General features: G+C 64.8%; 1 protein-coding gene across 3 annotated transcripts in view; it reads right to left on the reverse strand.

The window, feature by feature from the left end:
* The window catches only part of NEDD4L (NEDD4 like E3 ubiquitin protein ligase), an 82,486-nt gene that overhangs the window by 61,902 nt on the left and 349 nt on the right, over positions 1–20,235 (reverse strand). For all 3 annotated transcript variants that reach the window (XM_068169347.1, XM_068169348.1, XM_068169349.1), the window contains exon 2: positions 785–858. In XM_068169347.1, coding sequence (XP_068025448.1) covers positions 785–858 — 74 coding nt within the window. The remainder of the gene's footprint in view (positions 1–784; positions 859–20,235) is intronic.

Below are 20,235 nucleotides of genomic sequence, written 5' to 3' on the forward strand. Positions count from 1 at the left end.
AGCACAGCTCCTCCTGCACCTGAGACCACACCAAGTGTCTGCACCTTCCCACTGACCATGGCAGCCCAGTGCTCTTGCTGGACAGCTGGTTTGGCCAAAGCCAAACTATACTCTGCCTGTCCCACCTTTGGGTGGGCAGGTGAAGAGGGAAGCAGTCACCTGAAGACTGCTCTGTGCCCCCCAAAACCTTCTCTTTTCCCTCTCAAGTCCCCAGGTAAAAGTCAGGCTGGCAGAAGGCTCACCTGGAACTGAAGCCTGGCCTTGCCACAGCCTGGCAGGCGAGTTCTCAGTCATTCTCCCTGAGCTCTTTCCTCCACCAGTCCTTACTGCCAGCCTGCTCATGGGGAGGGCCAACCAGCAGAGCTCTCCTTGCCTCTCTCTCTCAAAGGTACCAGCTGCCACAGTGGCATCTGGATGTGTCCAAGCCCACTCACAGCCTAGCTACCCACCTCAAAGCTGGAGGTCTGGTACCCAAGAGATTGTACTGGCCCTCAGCAGGGCAAGCAGAGCTCCCCCGATGAGGCAGGGCCTTTGGCCCTGCTTGCCTCAGGTGGGGGACAGCCAGGAGTCACTTTAGGGGCTGCCAGATGCTGCTCCACACAGAGCTGGGGCTGGGTGAACTGGAGACCAGCCTCAGAGAGCAGCCACTGCTGTGACTGAGGCTCTCCGGCCAGCACAGCCCCGAGTCCCACCCCTGCCATCTCTCACGGGCTCCCCCAGCACGTGTCAGCCGTCAGTCAGACAGAGCCCTTGCTCTGCTGGGCACTCAGTGCACACCACCTACCTGGCTCCAAAGATGTCTTTCTTGGCTAGGTCGATGCCAGACACCACCTTCACCCTGAGGATACGAGACTCCTCCTGTGGACAAAAGGGGAGCAGGGTCAGTGCTTGCTCTGCAAGGCACTGGGAGCAGCAGCAGTTCACAAGAGGTTACGGCTGAGGCCTCACTCACAGCTTATCTGCTAAAGAACAGCCTGGACCCAAACACTCAGGCCCCGTGGGAGCTAAGCAGGAGCAGAGGAAAGCAGATACCAACAATGACATCATCACTAGTGCAGCAGCAACGGGCACAAAGCAGAAGGCAATGTGCTGAACAGGGCCTTTGCAAACCCTGAGCCACACTCCCAGCAGCTCCCCGGAGCTCTCCTGCCCCAAGGGGGGACACGCTCTGCACGTCTGTGGCATTGCTTCTCTTGGTCAGAGGTGGCTGTGCTCACACAAAGCCTGCACCCCCCTGATGGCATCCCTGAAACCTGCCTCAGCAGCTCGCTCCATGGGCAGCTCAGAGCCAGTTCTCAAGCACAGGAGGCAGTGTCTGAAGATGCCCATGGCTGGGCATCACCCCGGTGCTGAGCGTGCCCCTTCCTCCGGGTGAGCTCCCGAGCAACACTGCTAGGAAGGCTGTTGTTGGCCTCCTCTGCCACCCTCCATGGCCAGATTGGTTTTGCTGCAGAGGGAGGCCACCAAGGCTCAGCCTGGAAGGGATCCTGCAGAAACAGGTTCTGCAGCCACCCATATCAGCTGTACCTTTTCTCCTCTGATAAGCCCTCCCCAAGTGCAAGACACAGGCTTCAGTTACAGTAACCTGAGCCACTGCTCCCTGGAGCTGGCTCACACAACAATAACATTTCCACAGGTCTGCTCTGGCACAGCCACGACACCTCAGCTGTTTGCTGTAGATAGCTGAGAGCACGACACAGATTTGGGAACCTTCTGAGCTCACTGGGAAGGTCAGGAAGGGAAGCCAGACCTGCCCAGTCTGATGCCACTGCTGGGGAAGGAGCCAGAGCCCGACTGCTGCAGCCAGGGGAACTGAAGCCTGCCTGAGGCTGTCTGCACGGCGAGCTCCAGCCCCACCGAGCCTGCTGTGAGCCGCCTGCAGGAAAGCAAACTCCCGAGGAGCTCAGCCCTCTCTCAACCTCCCTTTGGTGGTGCTTTCTCTTCCCAGCAGCTCCAGCACTGCCCCAGCTCTCCTCCCCGAGCCGCCTCTCTCGGCTGCGATGCAGGCCGTGCCTGGGAACGCACAACTGCTGCTCAGAGCCCAAGTGCTGCTGCGGGGCGCTGCTGGCAGCTGCTGGCAGCCTGAGCTCAGCTCGGAAGCCTCCCTGCAGTTGTTTGTGCCCTCACCCCTCTGAGCCCAGCCTGCCTCCCCGCTGGAGCAGGCTGCCATAAAGCGCTGGGTGAGGCTTAAAGGCTGCCATCCACTGCTGCCCACACTCTGCTGCCCAGCTAATGATTAACACCAGCTTATGGGCTCTTGCCTGCCTGAGACACGGCAGGGGGTGCACAGCTCTCCTCTGCTGAAGGACAGCCTCTGCAGACATCGTGCTCTCACCTGCAGTACACTTGGCCCTGGGGAGGACTTAGCTTGGTTCCACCTAAATCAGCTAAAACTGAAATCCAAGCCCCCAGCAATCCCCCGACTGCCCTGGCAAGGAGCAGACCCCAGCTTAAGGAAGTTAGGGCAGCAACAAGCACAGGACGTGGGCACGGCACAGCCCCCGAGCCGTGCGCTGCTTCCCCGGCTGAACCCCTCCAGAGCGCCCCGGGAGGGGCAGCTGCCTCCATCCACAGCAGCTAGCCCCGAACAGACGGTCTGCAGACCCCAGCACAGGCAGCGGAAGGCCACCGGTGCCGTGCGGGAGCTGGAGGTGACAGCGTCCTGCGGGACAGGCGACCCCGCGGCACAGCCAGCGCCCACCCGGCCCCACGGCCCTGACCCAGCGCTGCGCAGCGCCTTCGGCACAGCATCCCCGGACCCCTGCGCCCCACCGCCGGCGGCACAGCACCCCCGGGGCCGCCAGCACTCACCGAGCGCTGCGCAGCGGTGTCATGGAGGACCCCCCCGGCGCCGCGGCAGCTGCGGGGCCGAAGCGGAAGCGTGTCCCGGGCAGGCAGGGAAGGTCCCCGGGCAGGGCAGGGGGGGGAACGGGCAGCGCTCTCGGACTGCACCTGAGGAAAGCTGAGCCGTGCCGGGGCAGTGCTGCTCGGATTGGGGCTGGGCCTTTCCCTTCTCCCTGCCCAGAGACATTTCTGATTTCAAACCAAGATAGGCACCAGCGAGGTAAATTTCCACTGGCTGGAAGGAGGGAAACCAGATCCCTCTGGAAAGTTACCTGCAGACAGAGAGAGGCTCTGTGAATCCGGTTTCATCTGCAGAGCGCCTCGGCTCTGTTGTTATTACACCCGAGAGTTTGCAAAACACAGCACACCAGAAAAGACAACAGATCCTTAACTCCGTGTTTGGGCTGCAAACCGCATCGGCACGGAAACGACAACAAATCTTTAACCGAGGCTTTAATGTTTCACTTGTCCTGGATGAAGAGCCCCAAGGCAGAGCCCCTGGCGAGCTGGACACGAGAGGAGGCAGCAGCCCGAGCGACCTGCTCAGTGCTGCCACGGCTGCGAGAAATCACGGAGGATCTGCAGCCTCCAGAGGGAATCTCGGCAGCCGAAAGCCGCCAAGAGGAGTCGGGCTGCAGAAGGGTCAGGCTGGCTCTGGCGTGAGGCACCCAGAGGACAGCTGAGGGAGGCAGAGCGCTGCGGGAAGCTGTGCCACATCCGCACCTCGCACACAGCAGCACCAAGGCTGGCTGGGGACACGGGCAGGGGAGTGACACTCCCCTCACCCTCTGGGGACATCAGAGGGCTTCCCGAAGCCACGGCAGCAGCTGCTGGGAGGGCTCGGCACGGCTCTCGTGGTCCCTTACGCCGAGATCTGTCAGTGGCAGTTAGGAACAGGCCCTGGTTACATCTCAGTCTGCAGCGAGCACAGGACCGGCGCCGGGCACGAACCTCATCTCCACTCCCCGAAGGGGTCAGTGGAGGAAAGCAGAGCACAGGTCACTGGGTTACAGCCACCTCCCCAGCTGGCCCAAGCAGGGAAACCTCACTTCAGGCAGCTTCACGCCCAGCAGCCCAGGAGCCCTGCTCAGATCCTCCTCCCTGCAAGCGCCGGCCACGCTCACCCTTCCACAGTCCAGCAGAGACCATCTTCCCTTCCTGCAGAGCGCTCAGCCTACCATGGAAACCCACAAGCCTCTGGCTAGAGGCAGCCTCCAAGCCAGAGCAGCTACAGCCCTGGAGGAAAGCCTGCCCTGCCCTGCCCTGCTGTGCTGTGCCCCCTGGCTCTGTGCACTCACTGAAGCCACAGCTCTCCAGGCCACATCTCCAGGCTGAGCGCCCCCAGCCCAGGCTGAGAGCAGCCTAGTAAGAAGTGGGCTGCAGTCATGCTGTGGCCTCACAGAAACCTGCTCACAACCAAGGCAGTGCCCTGTGGAGCAGCAGTGGAGCTCCATGCAGCTGTGAGCTGTTCCAGCAGTGTGCTGAACCAGGTCACCAGTGGGCTCCAGAAACACCCAGGAGACTGGACAAGGGCTGGGAACCCAGGGACTTGCACTGCACAGGACTCTCTGCTCCTTGTTTAACGTTTAGGCCTATCTATAGCCCTCAGTCAAGGAATTCATCTCACCAACAGGCTGCTTTCTAGCTCCTGCAGCTCGCCCTAGCACTCATGCAGGCTGTGCACATGGTCTTCCAGATCCTGCTGTGCCAGGGAAGGAAAATTCTTACCCAGCAGCTCCCCTCCCAGTCTGTAACACTGCCAGAGGTCACCAGCTGACAGCAGGGACCAGGACCACCAAACTCAGTCAGGTTAGTTCCACTGCAGTCGCTGCCTTGGACTGCTTCAAGCTCATGAGCACTTGGAGTGGTGGCTGGGGATGAGACCACCTCTGCCACAGGGGCTGTGCCTGCCCCTTGGCCCTTCCATCTCAGCAGGCAGACACTGGCCTAGATCCCCACTTGTTTCCAGAGCACCTTTCCCAGCACAGCAGCTTGGGCTTCCCCTTCCCCCAGGCCAGCCCCTGATGCTCTCACACTGTTCCTGTTCCTCAAACACCACCCCCTGCAGTCGTTGTGAGACGACAAGCTGGGAAGCACACTTCCTGCCGCCCTCTGATCTCCACCCCCTGCACGCCGACACAGGCACCCAGGGGCAGCCCTGGATGCGACTCCAGGCTCTCACCAAAAGCGGCGGCTGCCCAGCAGGTACAGAGCGGATCGCCGCAGGGCACCCCGAGCACGCCCGGCCAGCGCAGCACATCCCCAGGGGTGCGCAGCGCCCGGGCCGCGGCGGGCGGGCAGGGGGTGCCTGCCAGAGCTCCCAGGAGGATCCCCCAGCAAACGGCGGAGCCGCAGCTGCATGCACGGCGGGGCCCGAGCGGCTGCCAGCTGCCCAGCGCGGCACGTTTATGTAAGGCGATCCATAGCTAACGATCCCGGCCCGGCCGCCAGCCCCGCTGCCGCCGCGGCTCTGACCCAGATAGCAGCCGGGACCGCTTCCCGCACCCCGGACCCGCGCCTCTGCCTCTCCCCGGGCCCCCCCCCGCAGCCCAGAGCTGCACCTCTGCAGGAGGAGTGGTTCCTGAAGCAGGCTTTGCTGGGAGCCCCTTCCTGGCAGGGCAGCCGCACCAACTGACAGGAAAATTCCTGAACAGGCTCTGCTGGGGAAGCCTCGAGCAGGAAACCAGCTGGCGATGCCACCCAGGCTCTTAAGCCCCCGGGAAGGGAGAGCTCCTTCCTGCAGCACCAGGCCCCCCAGACACTGGCACCGCTGGGGTCTGCCCCATCTGCAGCACTGCCAGCCCCAAAAGAGCTCTCTGCACGCTGCTGGCACAGAGCCTTGTGCCCCACTCTGTGCTCACTGCCTCATCTGAGGGTGACAGTGAGCCTGGCACAGCTTAAGTGTGCATAGGGTGAAAGACAGGCTGTGACCCCAGCTGGGATGGCAGCTGGACCCTGCTCCCGGCAGCTGCTCACTGGCTGTTACCTTAAGCACCCGGCGAGCTGTGCCCAGCAGAGCCCGGCTCAGAGCAGCCAGCAGTGGCACCTTGCAGAGGCTCCACTGGCTGGCAGTTTGTTTGGCTGCATGAATCATGCCATTACCCAGCAGCCATTCAACTGCATCTCCCAGCAGCAGCTAATCACTGCTGTTCCTGGACGGCTTTCCAGGCTCCCCTGCTGGAGACATCAACATCTCCCGAGTGCTGCTGTCAGTCAGCCTCAGCAGCTCACTCCTTTGGGCTCTCCATCTTGAGCAGGCCAGACCCCCCAGCAGCACCTCTTCTCCCTCAGAGCAAACCTCTGCTTCTGGCTCTCCAGCCTGAAGGCTGAACCTCTCCCACTACAGCCACTCAGAGCAGTGCCTGAGTCCAGCTTTCACCCTGCCCACCCAGTGCCATTTCCAACCCCCTGCACTCCACATTCCACCTCTTCCTCTCCCTGGGCCTCCCCACTGACTCGACCCCCACAGGGGCCCTGGGCCTCTGCTCATGAGGAGCACTTTGCCACTTGTGAATTCTAGGGCCAGCAAGCTCCTGCAGCTGCAGACCAGAGCATCTCAGGGGGGGACACTGCAGCTCCCAGCTCAGGCTGACTGGGGAAGAGCTTGACTCAGGTTTGGGAGGTTGAGCACAGTGGCTGGGCTGGGGCTGGCCAGAGCCCAGGGGTTAGCTCAGGCACTGCTCCCCAGGCTGGTACTTGACACTGACTAGACTGAGAAACACTCACTCGAGTGTTCAGCACTCACTGCCCCAAACAAAGCCTGGACTCTGTGTTCTGCCAGGCTCTCTGGATGCAGAGTGTGGCTGCTGCACCCAACAAAAGGCACACTGAGGACCCGTGTGTTGCAGCAGAGCTGCAAGAAGGTCAGGCATTCAGCAGCTCCCAGAGCCACAGATGTGTGTTCCTGGAAGCAGCAGAAAGGCAGGGAGCAGAGGGCAACGCAGTGCAAAGATCCTCAGCCAAGTTACAAGGCAGCTGAGCAGCTCCTGCCTCACCCCGTGGCCCTCACAAGGCCAGAGAGGGGCAGAACAAGCAGGGGGATGAGCAGCTGCTGCCCACAGTGTGGCACTAAGGCCAGAGAGGGGCAGAACAAGCAGGGGGATGAGCAGCTGCTGCCCACAGTGTGGCACTAAGGCCAGAGAGGGGCAGAACAAGCAGGGGGATGAGCAGCTGCTGCCCACAGTGTGGCACTAAGGCCAGAGAGGGGCAGAACAAGCAGGGGGATGAGCAGCTGCTGCCCACAGTGTGGCACTAAGGCCAGAGAGGGGCAGAACAAGCAGGGGGATGAGCAGCTGCTGCCCACAGTGTGGCCCTCACAAGGCCAGAGAGGGGCAGAACAAGCAGCAGTTTCTCTAGCATGGGCAGCTGTGGGGCTGCAGTGCCACAAGCAGGCTGAAGCTCTCCAGGCTGGGAGCTCACAGCAGCCCGAGGCCACAAAGAGGAGCCAGGGTCAAGCTGTGAAGAGCTCAGCTCCCCAGCTGAGGCAGAGCAGGTCAGCAGCACGGGGGTGAGCAGGGCTGGCTGCAAGGGGCCTGCCAGCACCACGACTCTTGGAGAGCTCAGGTCAGCACAGAACCAAGGGCAGCACTTCCTTCCCCCAGGCAAGTGACTGTGACAGCAAAGGAAGCACAGCGCTGAAGAGCCCTCAGGAGAACACAAACCAGCAGAAGGCTGAAGCTGCTTCAGCTCCTCCCAGACAGGTCTCCATGAAGTGATGACCACCTCAGAACCAAGGTGAGCCACAGGTCCTGGTGTGCTGCAGAGAGCAGAGGGAGCAAACACTGGGAGCTGCTGCACAGGCACCAAACCCCACAGCTGCCTCCTCCCCAGCTCCTCTTCCTGGGTGTGCTGGGGTTGGCCTTGGACGTTCCAGGTGATGCTCCTGGGCCCAGACACTGCCTCCCCCTGCAGCTGCTTGCCCTGAGGGTGGCAGGCCCTGCCCAGGCCAGGTACAGCTCCAGAGCACAGCTGCTGCTGAGTGCTAAACTGCTCAGCTTTAGGAGAAGCTGGCAGGCACCAGCAGTGCCCCCAGGCAACAGCCACCCCTCTGCCCTGCCCTGCCCTGCCACCCTTGTCCTAAGCTCACTCCAAGCAGCTTGGAGCTGTTGCCCACAGGAGCCCCAAAGCTCAGGGGGAAGCGTTTCTGTGTAAGGTGTCAGCCAGGCTGTGACACATCACCAAAGCCAGGATGAGGATGACTGTGCTGGGCTTTGTTGGACAAGCAAAGGGAAACCCCCAAACTCCCCAAAGCTGCTGCCCAACCCAGGTAACTCCCAGCCAAACACCACCCAGACAACAGAAACCTCAGAGGTACCAGCAGAGGGTTGAGGTGGGGCCAGCCCAGCACACAGCCTCCCAGGCTCTCCGGGGAGCATCAGCAAGTACTTGAGAGCTCACAAACATGCTCCCTGCAGGCCAGGTCCCACCTAACTGCAGAGACAGCCCAAGGCAGCCACCAGGAGGGTGCCTGAAGACCAAGACCAAGAAGGGATGCAGCACTGATCCTGGAGGCTGACTCACAGCCCCACGGATGGGCTTGCTACAGCAGCACAGGGGCACAGGTGAAGACAGAGCCTCTGAGATGGAAGTGATTCCTAACCCAAGGAATTGGCCTGGCACCCAGCACTGCCCAGTGGCTGCTGAGCCCACCAGGGGCTGTGGAGACAAAGGGGACAGCCCCAGCCCCGGGCAGGGAAAGCACAGTGCCTCGTGTGGCACCAGCCACAGCCTGCTGCTCAGCAGCAGCTCCCGGGGCAGGAGCCCCCTGCACCCAAGCAGCCCCACGGCGAGGAGCAGCAGCACGGGGAGCTGGGGTCATGGCCAGCCAGGGGCACCCCGGGGAGGGGCTGCAGGGAATGGCAGAGGAGCAGGCCGGGGGAGCCAGAGCTGGAGGAAAAGTACAAGTTCCTCCCATGCAGGGAGGCAGCCAAGGGATGGGAAGATGACTAAAGCACAATAGGGAGGTTGCCAAGGCTGGGAGGCAGCGATGGGAGCAGGGAGTCGGCTCTAGTCAGGAGCCATCACCTCCCCAGCAGCTCTGCCTTTGATCCCCCCGCAGGAGGAGGCAGGCAGCTCCTGAGCTCCGTGACTCCCCAGCTACCCCCTCCGCAGAGCTGCTGCTCACACGCCCGGCAGCAGCGCTCCACCGCCGCGGGGCAGAGCCTCCCGCCCCACCGGCCCGGGGAGCGACACCGCCGCGGGGCAGAGCCTCCCGCCCCACCGGCCCGGGGAGCGACACCGCCGCGGGGCAGAGCCTCCCGCCCCACCGGCCCGGGGAGCGAAGCACAGCCGGCCCCGGGACACCGCTGAAGGCCGCCCGAGCTGCCGGGGAGCTGCCGCGGGTCAGACGGCAGGGCTGCCAGCCCGAGGGGAGCCCAGCAGCCGAGGCCAGGCGCCGCCTGCCCCTGCCCCAGCCCCGGGCTGCCGGCACGGGAAGCGTTAAGCACAGGCAAGCAGCCTGCTGGAGCTGGGGTTGCTACAGCAACCCGGCGGTGACACAGCTCCCGTCCCGCATTCCTGCCTTATCGAAGCCATCGGGGCCCGGGGGCTGCCACCAGAGGGGACCCCAGCTCCTCCCGAGCCTGCAGGCTGGCACCAGAGGGGACCCCAGCTCCTCCCGAGCCTGCAGGCTGGCGCCAGGGGGGACCCCAGCTCCTCCCGAGCCTGCAGGCTGGCGCCAGGGGGGACCCCAGCTCCTCCCGAGCCTGCAGGCTGGCACCAGAGGGGACCCCAGCTCCTTCCGAGCCTGCAGGCTGGCGCCAGAGGGGACCCCAGCTCCTCCCGAGCCTGCAGGCCTGGCCTTTGGGACCTCCCCTGCTGCTCACAGCCTGCAGCAGCCACTTCAGCCCTGTGCCGTGTCCCCCAGCCTTCGGCCAGCTCCTCACCGCCAGGACAATGCAAGGCACAGGGCACGACCGCGGAGCAGAGCGAGCCCTGCAAGGAGGCAGAACGCTCTGAGAAGCTCTCCAGCTGCTAGAGCCCCTCAGCAGCCCCTCACACCCTGCTGCCAACTGATAGCTCACACTGAACGGGACCTCCCCAGCCTGAGCTCCTACAGGGTCAGCCCTGACTCCAACCCCTCTGGCTTTGGGTCTGAGCTGTTGGGCTCTCCAAGCCTCCCCTCTGCCCCTCTGGCTTTGGGTCTGAGCTGTTGGGCTCTCCAAGCCACCCCTCAGCCCCTCTGGCTTTGGGTCTGAGCTGTTGGGCTCTCCAAGCCTCCCCTCTGCCCCTCTGGCTTTGGGTCTGAGCTGTTGGGCTCTCCAAGCCACCCCTCAGTCCCTCTGGCTTTGGGTCTGAGCTGTTGGGCTCTCCAAGCCTCCCCTCAGCCCCTCTGGCTTTGGGTCTGAGCTGTTGGGCTCTCCAAGCCACCCCTCAGCCCCTCTGGCTTTGGGTCTGAGCTGTTGGGCTCTCCAAGCCACCCCTCTGCCCCTCTGGCTTTGGGTCTGAGCTGTTGGGCTCTCCAAGCCTCCCCTCTGCCCCTCTGGCTTTGGGTCTGAGCTGTTGGGCTCTCCAAGCCTCCCCTCAGCCCCTCTGGCTTTGGGTCTGAGCTGTTGGGCTCTCCAAGCCTCCCCTCAGCCCCTCTGGCTTTGGGTCTGAGCTGTTGGGCTCTCCAAGCCTCCCCTCAGCCCCTCTGGCTTTGGGTCTGAGCTGTTGGGCTCTCCAAGCCTCCCCTCAGCCCCTCTGGCTTTGGGTCTGAGCTGTTGGGCTCTCCAAGCCACCCCTCAGCCCCTCTGGCTTTGGGTCTGAGCTGTTGGGCTCTCCAAGCCTCCCCTCAGCCTCCGTGCCAGCAGCCAGGAGCAGGGCAGAGGAGAGGCACAGCCGGCAGAGCAGCCTGGGCTCACCAAGAGCAGCGCCAGGAGGTCACTGGCCTCTCCCTCGCTGAGCTGAGGGAACCCCGCAGCAGGAGCCCCTCTGTGACTGTTACTCATCAGCACGGTGACACAGCAGGGACTGCCAGCTGAACACGGGCACGGGCACACCCAGAGAGGCCTGGAGGAGGAGAAACCCCCGCGGGGCTCTCAGGCTGCTAATGCCTAGGGACAGCTGGGCTCTAACGAGGCTGCTCCTGCACTGCCTCCCACCAGCCTCTTCCCAACCATCACTGCCAGGGGAGAAGCAGCACCAGGGCTGAGGGTGAGCTAGCACAAGGTCCAGACAAGCAGGAACCCCTCTGCAGGGGCAGGGGGATGCAACCAGCGGAGAAGACAGGAAGCAAGACTCATCCCAGACTGTGCCCGCTGGTGGGTCAGGGGAAGGCCAGTGGCAGGACACAGGTGTGGCACAGCACCCCTGAGAGCACTGCCACGTCCTTTCACACGAGGGACACAGCTCCAGGAGCCCCCCCAGGCCAGGGCTGCAGGAGCAGCAATGTCCACACAGCTCTGGCTGGGTCTGGAGCACTGTGCTGCTTACCTCCCCCCAGCCTTCGGGGCCAGCTCGCTGTGGCCACCGGCAAGGAGGAAGAGTCAAGCGGCAAGGCTGGACTGGCCAGAACACAACACACAGCAAGGATGGCAACCAAGGTCTCATCCTGCCCCTCCTGGCACTCAGCTCCCCGCACTGAGCCCAGGGCAGGGCTGTGGGTGCTCAGCAGGAGCCAGCCTCTCCTGCTCCCTGTGCATCCCTCTCCGGCCGAGTTGGGATCAGGAGAGGGCCTGCACAAACTGCAGGCAGGGACCACAGCAGGGGCGAGGGGGAAGCTGCTCCCCAAAGCAGGGGGGGCTGGCAACAAGGCAAAAGCAGCAGGAGCAGACAGCACAGGCACAGCCTGCTCCCTTCCCCTCCTCCCCACACCAAAGCACCAGCACAGCTAACAGCAGGAAGCCTTTCTTCTCCCTGCGTGTTTGCCAAGGCGCTCACGCTCCCAGCCGGCTGCAGGCAAGCTGCCCCCCAGCTCAGCACAGGCTTGAGCAGAGTTCCGTGGCCAAGCTTTGCACCCCCGAGGTGCAAACAGCCCCAAGCAGCGCTGCTCACCCTCCCCTGGGCACCCCCTGCACCCCACACTCACCTCTGATCCTCAGCACCTCCTGCAGTCCCACAGCCCAGCAGAGACACGGCACGGGCTCCGGAAGGTCCCAAGGCGCACAGAAGCAGCAGGACCTCCCTCGGGCAGTGGCAGGAGCAGTTCCAGACAGCCCCAGCCCGGCCAGCCCCCTGCCTCCCTCTGCTCAGCAGGAGCTGCAGATGCCCCACCCCATGCCCAGCCGCCCCACACCTGGGAGGCACAGGTGGGGCAGATGAACATCGGCCACGGCCCACACCCCGCCCGGCTGCGCCCAGCAGGCAGCTCCAGACCTCAGCCCCTCCAGCAAGCTGGGCCAAGGGCCTCCCTCTGCCAGGAGCAGCCAGCGTGGCCAGCACAGAGCCAGACACCTGCTGGCCCTCTGGGTTCCGAGCCCAGAGCTGCCACACACCTGCACAGCGCCCCCCGGCGGGGCGGGAAGGGATCCTGCAAGCCACAGGCGCAGCTCCTGTCCTGAGTGCTGAGGCACACAGCTGGCACCACACAGCTGGCACCACACAGCTGGCACCACACAGCTGGCACCACACAGCTGGCACCACACAGGGCATCACCTCCTGCCTCCCAGGGACCTCTTGGGGCCCCAGGCACCTCTTGGGGCCCCAGGCTGTATCTCTGACTCCAGCCCAACAGCAAGGCCACCTGGCTGGGACAGAAGGAGCCTGGCCAGGCTTCCTGGGGCTTCTCCCTGGGCACAGCAGACAGCAGCTGCTGGCTGCAGGCCCCTGGCCTCCACTGCACCTCAGCACCAGCTGGCAGTGAGGAGAGCTGGGGAGGAACTCTTGTCAGGGGTTCATTTGGGGCAGGTCAGTGGTGGTTTGTACAGCCTATGCACACAAGCAGAGAAAGGTCTGAATGCAAGGCCTCTGCCTTCCCCCAGCAGCAGCAGGGGAGCAGGGCTGCCAGGCACAGCAGAAGGAGCACGAGAGCAGCCTGGCTGCTGCTCAGCACCACAAACACCACAGCACTGAGGAGCTGCAGCAAGGCCTCTGCTGCAGTCTCACCACCACTCAGCTCACCACCTCTGCTGCCCTGCTGCAAAGCTGATGGCAGATTCCATGAGTGACCCCAGAGCCTGAGGGGGACCTGGCCTGGCTCCTCAGAGGAGCTGAGGATGCAGGAGGAGGGCTGCAGAGCACAGAGCCCTTTGACACATCCCCAAAAGCTTCTTCCTTGCTGTTTATCTTCCAGGTCACTTCATTCTTGGGAAATAAAAATACTTCATGCTCCAGAGCCCTCAGACACAGCCAGCACCCACCCTGCAGGCAGAGCAGGGGAGCAGCGCAGCCTCGAGGCCTCCTGCCCGGCCTCACCAACAGGACAGCTTCTCCCCCCCAGCAGCTAGCAGATAGCCAGCTGGTGAGGAAGTCCTCCCTGGATGCCTTCTGCTGGGAGTTACTCAGCACTCCCACCTCTGCAGAGCTGCCAGCCAGGCACTGCCAGCCAGGCACTGCCAGCATCCTGCACTGAGGCTTCACGGGAGGGGGCTCGGAGCCCCACTCAGGTAGAGCCCGACACAGACTGCAGGGACGTTCCCCCCCTCAGGCCAGGATTATCCCACACTGGAGCTGCTGAAGGACAGACCATGGCACGGCTGGGGGCTGTGCCAAACAGTGCTGCCCCTCTCCAGCAGGCAAACCACAGGAGAGAACCAAAGCCTGCCCTGCATCAGCCTGGTACCCAACCACCACTGACCCCCACAGCCCAGCACAGAGACAAGGTGCCGGAGCTTCACCCATGGAGTCCCTGCTCGTGCCCTGCCGGTGCCCTCGGCGCCCGCTGCAGGCTGCCCCACAGCTCCCCTGCTGGGGCTGCCGTGCTGCAGCCGGTTGGGTGGTTTGGGGTTTAGCTGCAGTCAGCTCCCAGGCCTGTGCAGTTTAACCACAGCTCTCACTCTGAGGTTAATTGCTGGCAAATTGCTGCTTTGCAGGAGACAATTCCTGCCCTTGGGTTTTGGGTTTCTTCCTTCCCCACGGGAGGGGAGAGGAGACGCTGGAGGGAGCAGGGGCAGGCAGGTCTCCTGCAGGAGGAGTCCCCACGCTGACAAGGGCTGGCAGGGTGCTGGGTCAAGCACTTGTGGAAGCTGCGGTCCCAGCTGGCAGCAAGAGCAGCAGCTGGGGCGAGCCCAGCAGCCAGACCACATTCCTCTGGTGCTGCAGGAGCCACCCAGCCTCTGCTGCCTCCTCACCTGGCTCAGCCAGCACGGCAGAGGGGCAGAGCCGCCGGGGAGCACTGCCGAGAGCTCCTGCGGCACCGCTGCCGCCGCCACAGGGCACCGGGTAGGGACCTGGCAGGAGGAGGCAGCAGCTCCGGAGACCTCTAAGCCACCCACGACTCAGCAGGCTGACCCTACAGCTCCCAGCGCGGCTGAGAGGAGCTGCCACTGGCTGCTGAGGAGGCACACAGCTCCCCAGCTCCCACTGCATGAGGCACAGTCCAGCTAAGCAGGAGGCCTGGCCCCACGCGAGCCTCTGGGACCGGGGAGCTGGCAGTGCGGCTGGCAGCAGCTGGCTGCCACACAGGCGGTGCCCAGCCCTGCTCCCGCAGCGGCACAGGGCTGAGCTCACAGCCCCACGGCAGACAGCTCCTCCCCACTAGTGGGACACGCACAAAGGGAGCGGCACGGTCCCACAGGCTCCCGGGTGGCCCCCGGGTGTCACAGCAGCCCTGGGGACAGCCCTGCAGGGAGCTGCGTCGGGCTTACAAACAGAGACTGATGTGGAGGCTCCGGCTGCCCAGCTCCAGCCCCTTCTCCCCGTCCCCAGGGACGACCTCGAGTCCCCTCGGGAAGGGGATCTCCTCTGGCACCCACTCCGTGCCTGGCTCCTCTTCCACACGAGCCCCAGGCGCCAGCAGAGCCTCCTGAAAGCAGCTCCCAGGCAGAGCTGTGCCAAGGCTGCTGTGGCAGCCCCACGGCTGCCGGGCTCGCAGCCCGCCCCTGGCCGCCAGGCACGGGGGACCGCCGCACAGCCCGGAGCCGACCTCCACCGCTGCACAGCGCCCTCCGACGGCCAGCGCACGGCAGGGCCCTGGGCGCACTGCCCCCCAGGAGGCGCTCAGCACCACCCCTGCGGGCAGCAGCGGCTGCCTGGCCGCAGTCCCTGCCGCCCTGTGCTGGCAGGACCTGCCCCCTGCACAGGGGCCAGGAGATGCTGCTAACTCCGGAGGAGTTTCAGCGCAGGCTTTCAGAACCAGCTGCTGCCAGCCACAGCCCCTTCCTTCTGCTCTTGTGCCCCAACAAGTAGCTGGGCAAGGCCTTGCCTTTATGAAACGCTTCCTCAGCTGGACTTTGTCACCATCCCTGCAGGCTCTCGGTGCTGCCCCAGGAAGCCAGGCCACTCAATCTATAAAACCAATTCAGCTTCCTCCCCATTCAGAAAGTCAATAGCCAGTGCTGTGAAGTGCCCCGGGCCCTGCCCCGTGCCACGGGAGGCCCTGCTCCGCCTGCCCTCTGTGAGCCAGAGCTGCAGAGCGGGCACCGCACTCTCTGCCACCGCTCTGCCCTGCCGTGCCCCTCCAGAGCCACAGCTGCCTCCCAAATGCTTCCCCAGCACATCACCAAAGCCCTGCCTGTGCCCTGCTCACCCACCCAGCGCCCCCTCCGTGCCCCAGCAGCCAGCCCTGGCTACTCCAGGAGCTGGGAAGCAGTGAGGGGACAGGGCTGGGCGAGAGCCGGGAGGGCCTGTGGCTGGCCAGCTGCAGTGCAGGGTGAGCAAGAGGCACTTCCCCAGAGGCAATGCCCCTAGAGCCAGCACCTCTCTCCAGGCACAGCCACATCCCCAGCAACCCACCAGCAGCCCTACACTGCCTCCTCCAACCTGCCTGCCAAGCTCCACTTCACCAGCATGCTCCTGCTGGGACCCTGGCAGCCTGCCCTCATGGGCAGCACCCACACAGAGCCCCATACCCTGGCAATGGGCACAGGGAAGGAGACCCCCCTGGACGGGCATCACTGCAGAGCAACAACTGCAGCAGGAGCACAAGAGCCATCACCCCACAGGCCCCACTCTGGAGCACTCTGCACACACAACCCTTTGCCCCTGCCACCTCCTGCCCAGGCTGACCCTCCCCCTGCCAGCACTGTGCAGACCTCACTGCGATGTCACAGCGCAGAGCAGCCAGAGCACTACAGAACCATCCCCCACAGGTCCCACTGCAGCACCCCCCAGGCTGCCTCTGCTCTACCCCCGCGGTAGGTTGAGATTTCCCCCCCCCAGCATGAACTTTGCCAGAGCAGCTCAGGTGGAAGCAAACAGAAGCTGTATTTACAAGCAAAGCACAGTCTGCAGGGGGGGTGAGGACAGGTACAGACACACAGGCTTACAGCAGTGCAGTGCTTGCAACTCACAACAGCACAAGGACCCCCCCCCAAGGGCAGGGGAAGCTTCTCCCTCTCTGCCCCCCCAGCCCCTGCACAAATTAGGGAGAAAGGAGCAGAGGAGTTACTACCAAAGCATGCAGCCAAGGTCAGGCAGAAGCAAGCTGGTATCTCCCCAGAGCAGAGGAGGAGGAGAGAGGTTGTTTGTTTTGGGAACAAGGGCTGAGGACAGAGCTCTCTTCAAGGAGGTGCTTTGCAGGGATCTTTATTACCCTTTTTACAGCCAGCAGTGATTTATTTACATTTTGTCACTTTCTGTTCAAGCTCTGTGAAGAATTTTGAAGGCCCAGCCTAAAGCCAGCAGGGACCCAGCGGCTGCCCAGGGATCCCTCTCCCAGGCCAGACACAAGGAGGGGGAGAGGGCCAGGCCCTGCACCCCACAGCTCTTCACTCTCAGCATCAGCACCGAGGTGTTTGCCTCCCCAGCAGCTCCTCTCCGGCATCTTCTCGCGCACGACAGCCGCCAGCTGTAACTGCAGCTCACTCGAGCAGAGGCAGGGAAGCTGAGCAGGACCGGAGCAGGCAGAACGCAGCAGCGCCGGGCAGGAACGCTGACTCCCCACGCAGCAGCAGGCATCCTTCCCTGCAGCCACCTCAGTTGTTCAGCCAAGGAGGGGCAAGGAGCTGCAAGGCTTTCCCGCAGCCAGGGGAAGGCAGCACTTGTGGGAGCTTCCCTCTCGTCAGGGCCACTTGCGCCTCAACGCCCCTCAGGAGGCGCAGGGTGCGGGACGAGGGACACGCTGCCCCGAGGGACACGCTGCCCCGAGGGACACGCTGCCCCGAGGGACACGCTGCCCCGAGGGACACGCTGCCCCGAGGGACACGCTGCCCCGAGGGACACGCTGCCCCGAGGGACACGCTGCCCCGAGGGACACGCTGCCCCGAGGGACACGCTGCCCCGAGGGACACGGCTCGGCCTCTCTGCCCAGGGGAGAGGGGGAAAGGCAGGCAAGGAGAGACCACTCGCTCAGGTTCCTGAGGGACTCCCCAGCCGAGCGGGTGCCGGCAGCTGGGGGCACCACGCACGCCCCCTGGCCCTGCTCCCTTCTCCCTGCTGCTCTTCAACGAGCAGCAGCTCCCAGGGCACGGGTGGCCGGGAGCAGCAGCGCTCCGCCTGGGCACGGCAGCCCTGCCAGCTGCAGCTCACAGAATCACGGGCTGCCCCAGGCGGGCACGGGCCAGCGGCACCCCCAGCCCCTCGCCCAGGCCCCCGCGCGGCTGGCTCCGCGGGCGGGGAGCGGCCGGCCCGGGCAGCCGGTGCCAGGGCTCAGGTCACCCTGGTGCTGAGGCGCTCTGGGAATGGCATCTGACTGGCAGCTACTTGGAACAAACGCCACGCTGTGGGTAGCTGAGCCTGGCACAGGCTCCTGAGAACAGAGCCTGCAGAAGGTGGCAGGCTGGCAGGGCTGACTCAGGGTGTCCCCAGAGCGCCACCAGCCCCGGTGCCCCTCGGCCTGCCAAGGCAGCCACAGCACAGGGCCGGGCAGGAGCACCCAGCCAGGCTCACAGCTACTGACAGATGGATGTGGGCACAGGCTCTGCCAGCCGCCCAGCATGTGCCCGGTGTGCCACACGGGGCAGGGCTGCTGACACCCACCCTGCAGCCTCTGCTTCCTGAGCAGGGAGGAACCTCACTGGCAAGCCAGGGGGCATTTAAGTGACCGCTGCTCCCCATCAGCAGGGGTGCCAGGGCTGCCAGTCCTGCCCACAGCCCTACACAAACCACCACCAGCCAGCAGAGCTGCAGACTGCATCCCAAGGAGCTTCCTTGGGCCTCTGCCAGGGAGTGCCTGCTCTGCAGAGCACCAGGGCAAGGCAAGCCCGAGCCAAGGGGCAGCCACTGCCCACAGCAGGCAGCGTGCGGCTGCCCTCCTCGCCCACCTGCCAGGTCCAGCTCTTGGGAAGCTTACTGCCAGGCCCTTGCCAAGGGAGAACTCCTCCTTCAGGCCTTCTTTTGCCCACACTTCACCACAGACTGCAGCAGGGGCTAGGCTGCTGCTGTCCTGAGGCCACAGCCCATCATGCCACCTGTGTCCTTCCTCACGCTCCTCCACACCCTGTCCCTTGTCCCTCTTCCCTCCACCCTCCTTCCACTTGTGGTCTGCTGTTGTAGTTTCAGATGCCCTGTGGGGTGCTCAGCACCAGCACGACCAAGAGCAGCAGAGAAACCAAAGCACTGCTCTGCTGCTCCTCACAGCTAGGGTGGCTCTGGTCACCACTGCACCTGTGCCATGGGACCTTTGTGGGCCACAGTGCGGGCACCAAACCCTTGTGCTTCCAAGCAGGTCTTTTCCCCTCAGCTTGGTTTTCCCTGGGCAGGTGGGCACCATGCCCACCCTCTGCGGGGCCCCCAGTGACAGTAAGCAGCACAGCAGCAGCTGCCCCTGCCCTCCTGAAGGCTCCTCCAGCTGTGAACAGGGGTGAAGTGGGTGCTGAGCAGCACAGCCAGCAGCTCTGTCCCATCTCTGCCTCTCCTGGGCATTCTGTGCCAGCTCCAGCACATGGCAACGGAGCAGAAGACACCAGGGAGGACACAGCAGGACAGGCAGCAGCCAAGCTCCCAGGCCTCAGCTCGAGTCCCGGCAGGACAGCTCACAGCTTCACCCACCCCACACAGACCTCCCCTGCCAGCACAGCCAGAGCAGTGGCACCAGTGCTACAAGTCACTGCCACCCATCGGGTGTCCAGGTGCCCATGCTGGGACAGCAGGGCCTGGCCACCCCCAGCTGCTGCAGGCCCTCTGGCACAGGGAGTGGGGCACCTGAAGGGCCTCCTGCAACCCTGGTCACTGCCATCCAGCCTCTTCCTCACAGGAAGGCCCCTGGGGTGCCCAGGGAGGCAGGGATGCTCCTCAGTGTTGTGCTCCCAGGGCTCCTCCTCTGCCCTGCCTGCACACACAGAGCACCTCGGACCTGGCTGCTCACGCTCCAGAGCTCACCACCCAGCACACCCCCCCAGAGCCTCCTTCCAGCCAGACCTGGTACCACTCACACCCGAGGGTAACAGACCTGGCTGGCAGCTCCTGCAGCCAGGTTTTACATGCCAGGGTCCCCTGCAGCCCAAGCCAGCCAGGCAGCCCCCGGTGCCCAGCCCGTGCCCTGGGCTAGCGCCTTTGGCACTGCTGCTGCTCACTCCTGTGGACGCAGCCGGGCGCACCACCCGCCCGACAGAGGCGGTGCCAGGCCGAGAGCACAGCGCAGGGACAAAGCCGCCCCCTTCCCGAGGCTCTGGGACACCACTGAGGACAGGAGGCACCTCCGCAGGGCGATCCCCCGCTTCGGCAGCCGGGAGCAGGAAGGGACTGCCCGGTAACCGCCCGGCAGCGCACGGCTCCGGAGAGCCACCGGCGACACCGCCCGCGCACGGCGATTAGTTGTCGCCGGTGCTGCCCTTATCAGCTGCCATCTGCAGCAGGCACCAGGCTGCGCCTGCCACCCGCTCCCGGCACGCTGCGGGCCGGCCTGCCACGGTCCCTGCCCGGGCACACCGGCAGCCCTGCCCCCGCGTCCGGCACCCTCGCCGCCGGCCCCGGCTCTTTGTTCGCCGCCGGCCCTGAACCGAGACGCCCGGCGCGGGCGAGCGGCGGGAGGTGGAACACGGCCGCGGGCAGCGCTCTGCGGCAGAGACAAGACGCCGCCGGCCGGGACCCCCCTCTGGAGCCCGGCCGGGTAGCCACGCCACGGGGCGGCCGCCGCCGCCCACCGTGCCAGCGCACCCCACGGGCCCCCTCCGTGTCCCCCGGCTCGCCCGCGGCTGCTGCCGGCGGCGTCGGCGGGCGGGGGCGCGGCGCCCCGCGGGGCGGAATCCCGGGCGCCCTCCTGGACCGACCCTCGACCTTCGCTCGGCGGCAGGGGCTGCCCCCGGGGCGGATTCCCGCCGCCTCCCTCCCGTGGGTGGTGGTGAAGGGCTCCCGTACCCCGCGGCGGGCGGGGCCGTCCGCACCCCGGCACGCTCGTCCGCGGCGCGCCCACGCGCTGCGCGGGCACACGCACGG

The sequence above is a fragment of the Melanerpes formicivorus genome, unplaced genomic scaffold, assembly GCF_026170545.1.
Source record: "Melanerpes formicivorus ecotype bairdi unplaced genomic scaffold, bMelFor1.0.p_v2 SCAF_179, whole genome shotgun sequence".
Classification (NCBI taxonomy): domain Eukaryota; kingdom Metazoa; phylum Chordata; class Aves; order Piciformes; family Picidae; genus Melanerpes; species Melanerpes formicivorus.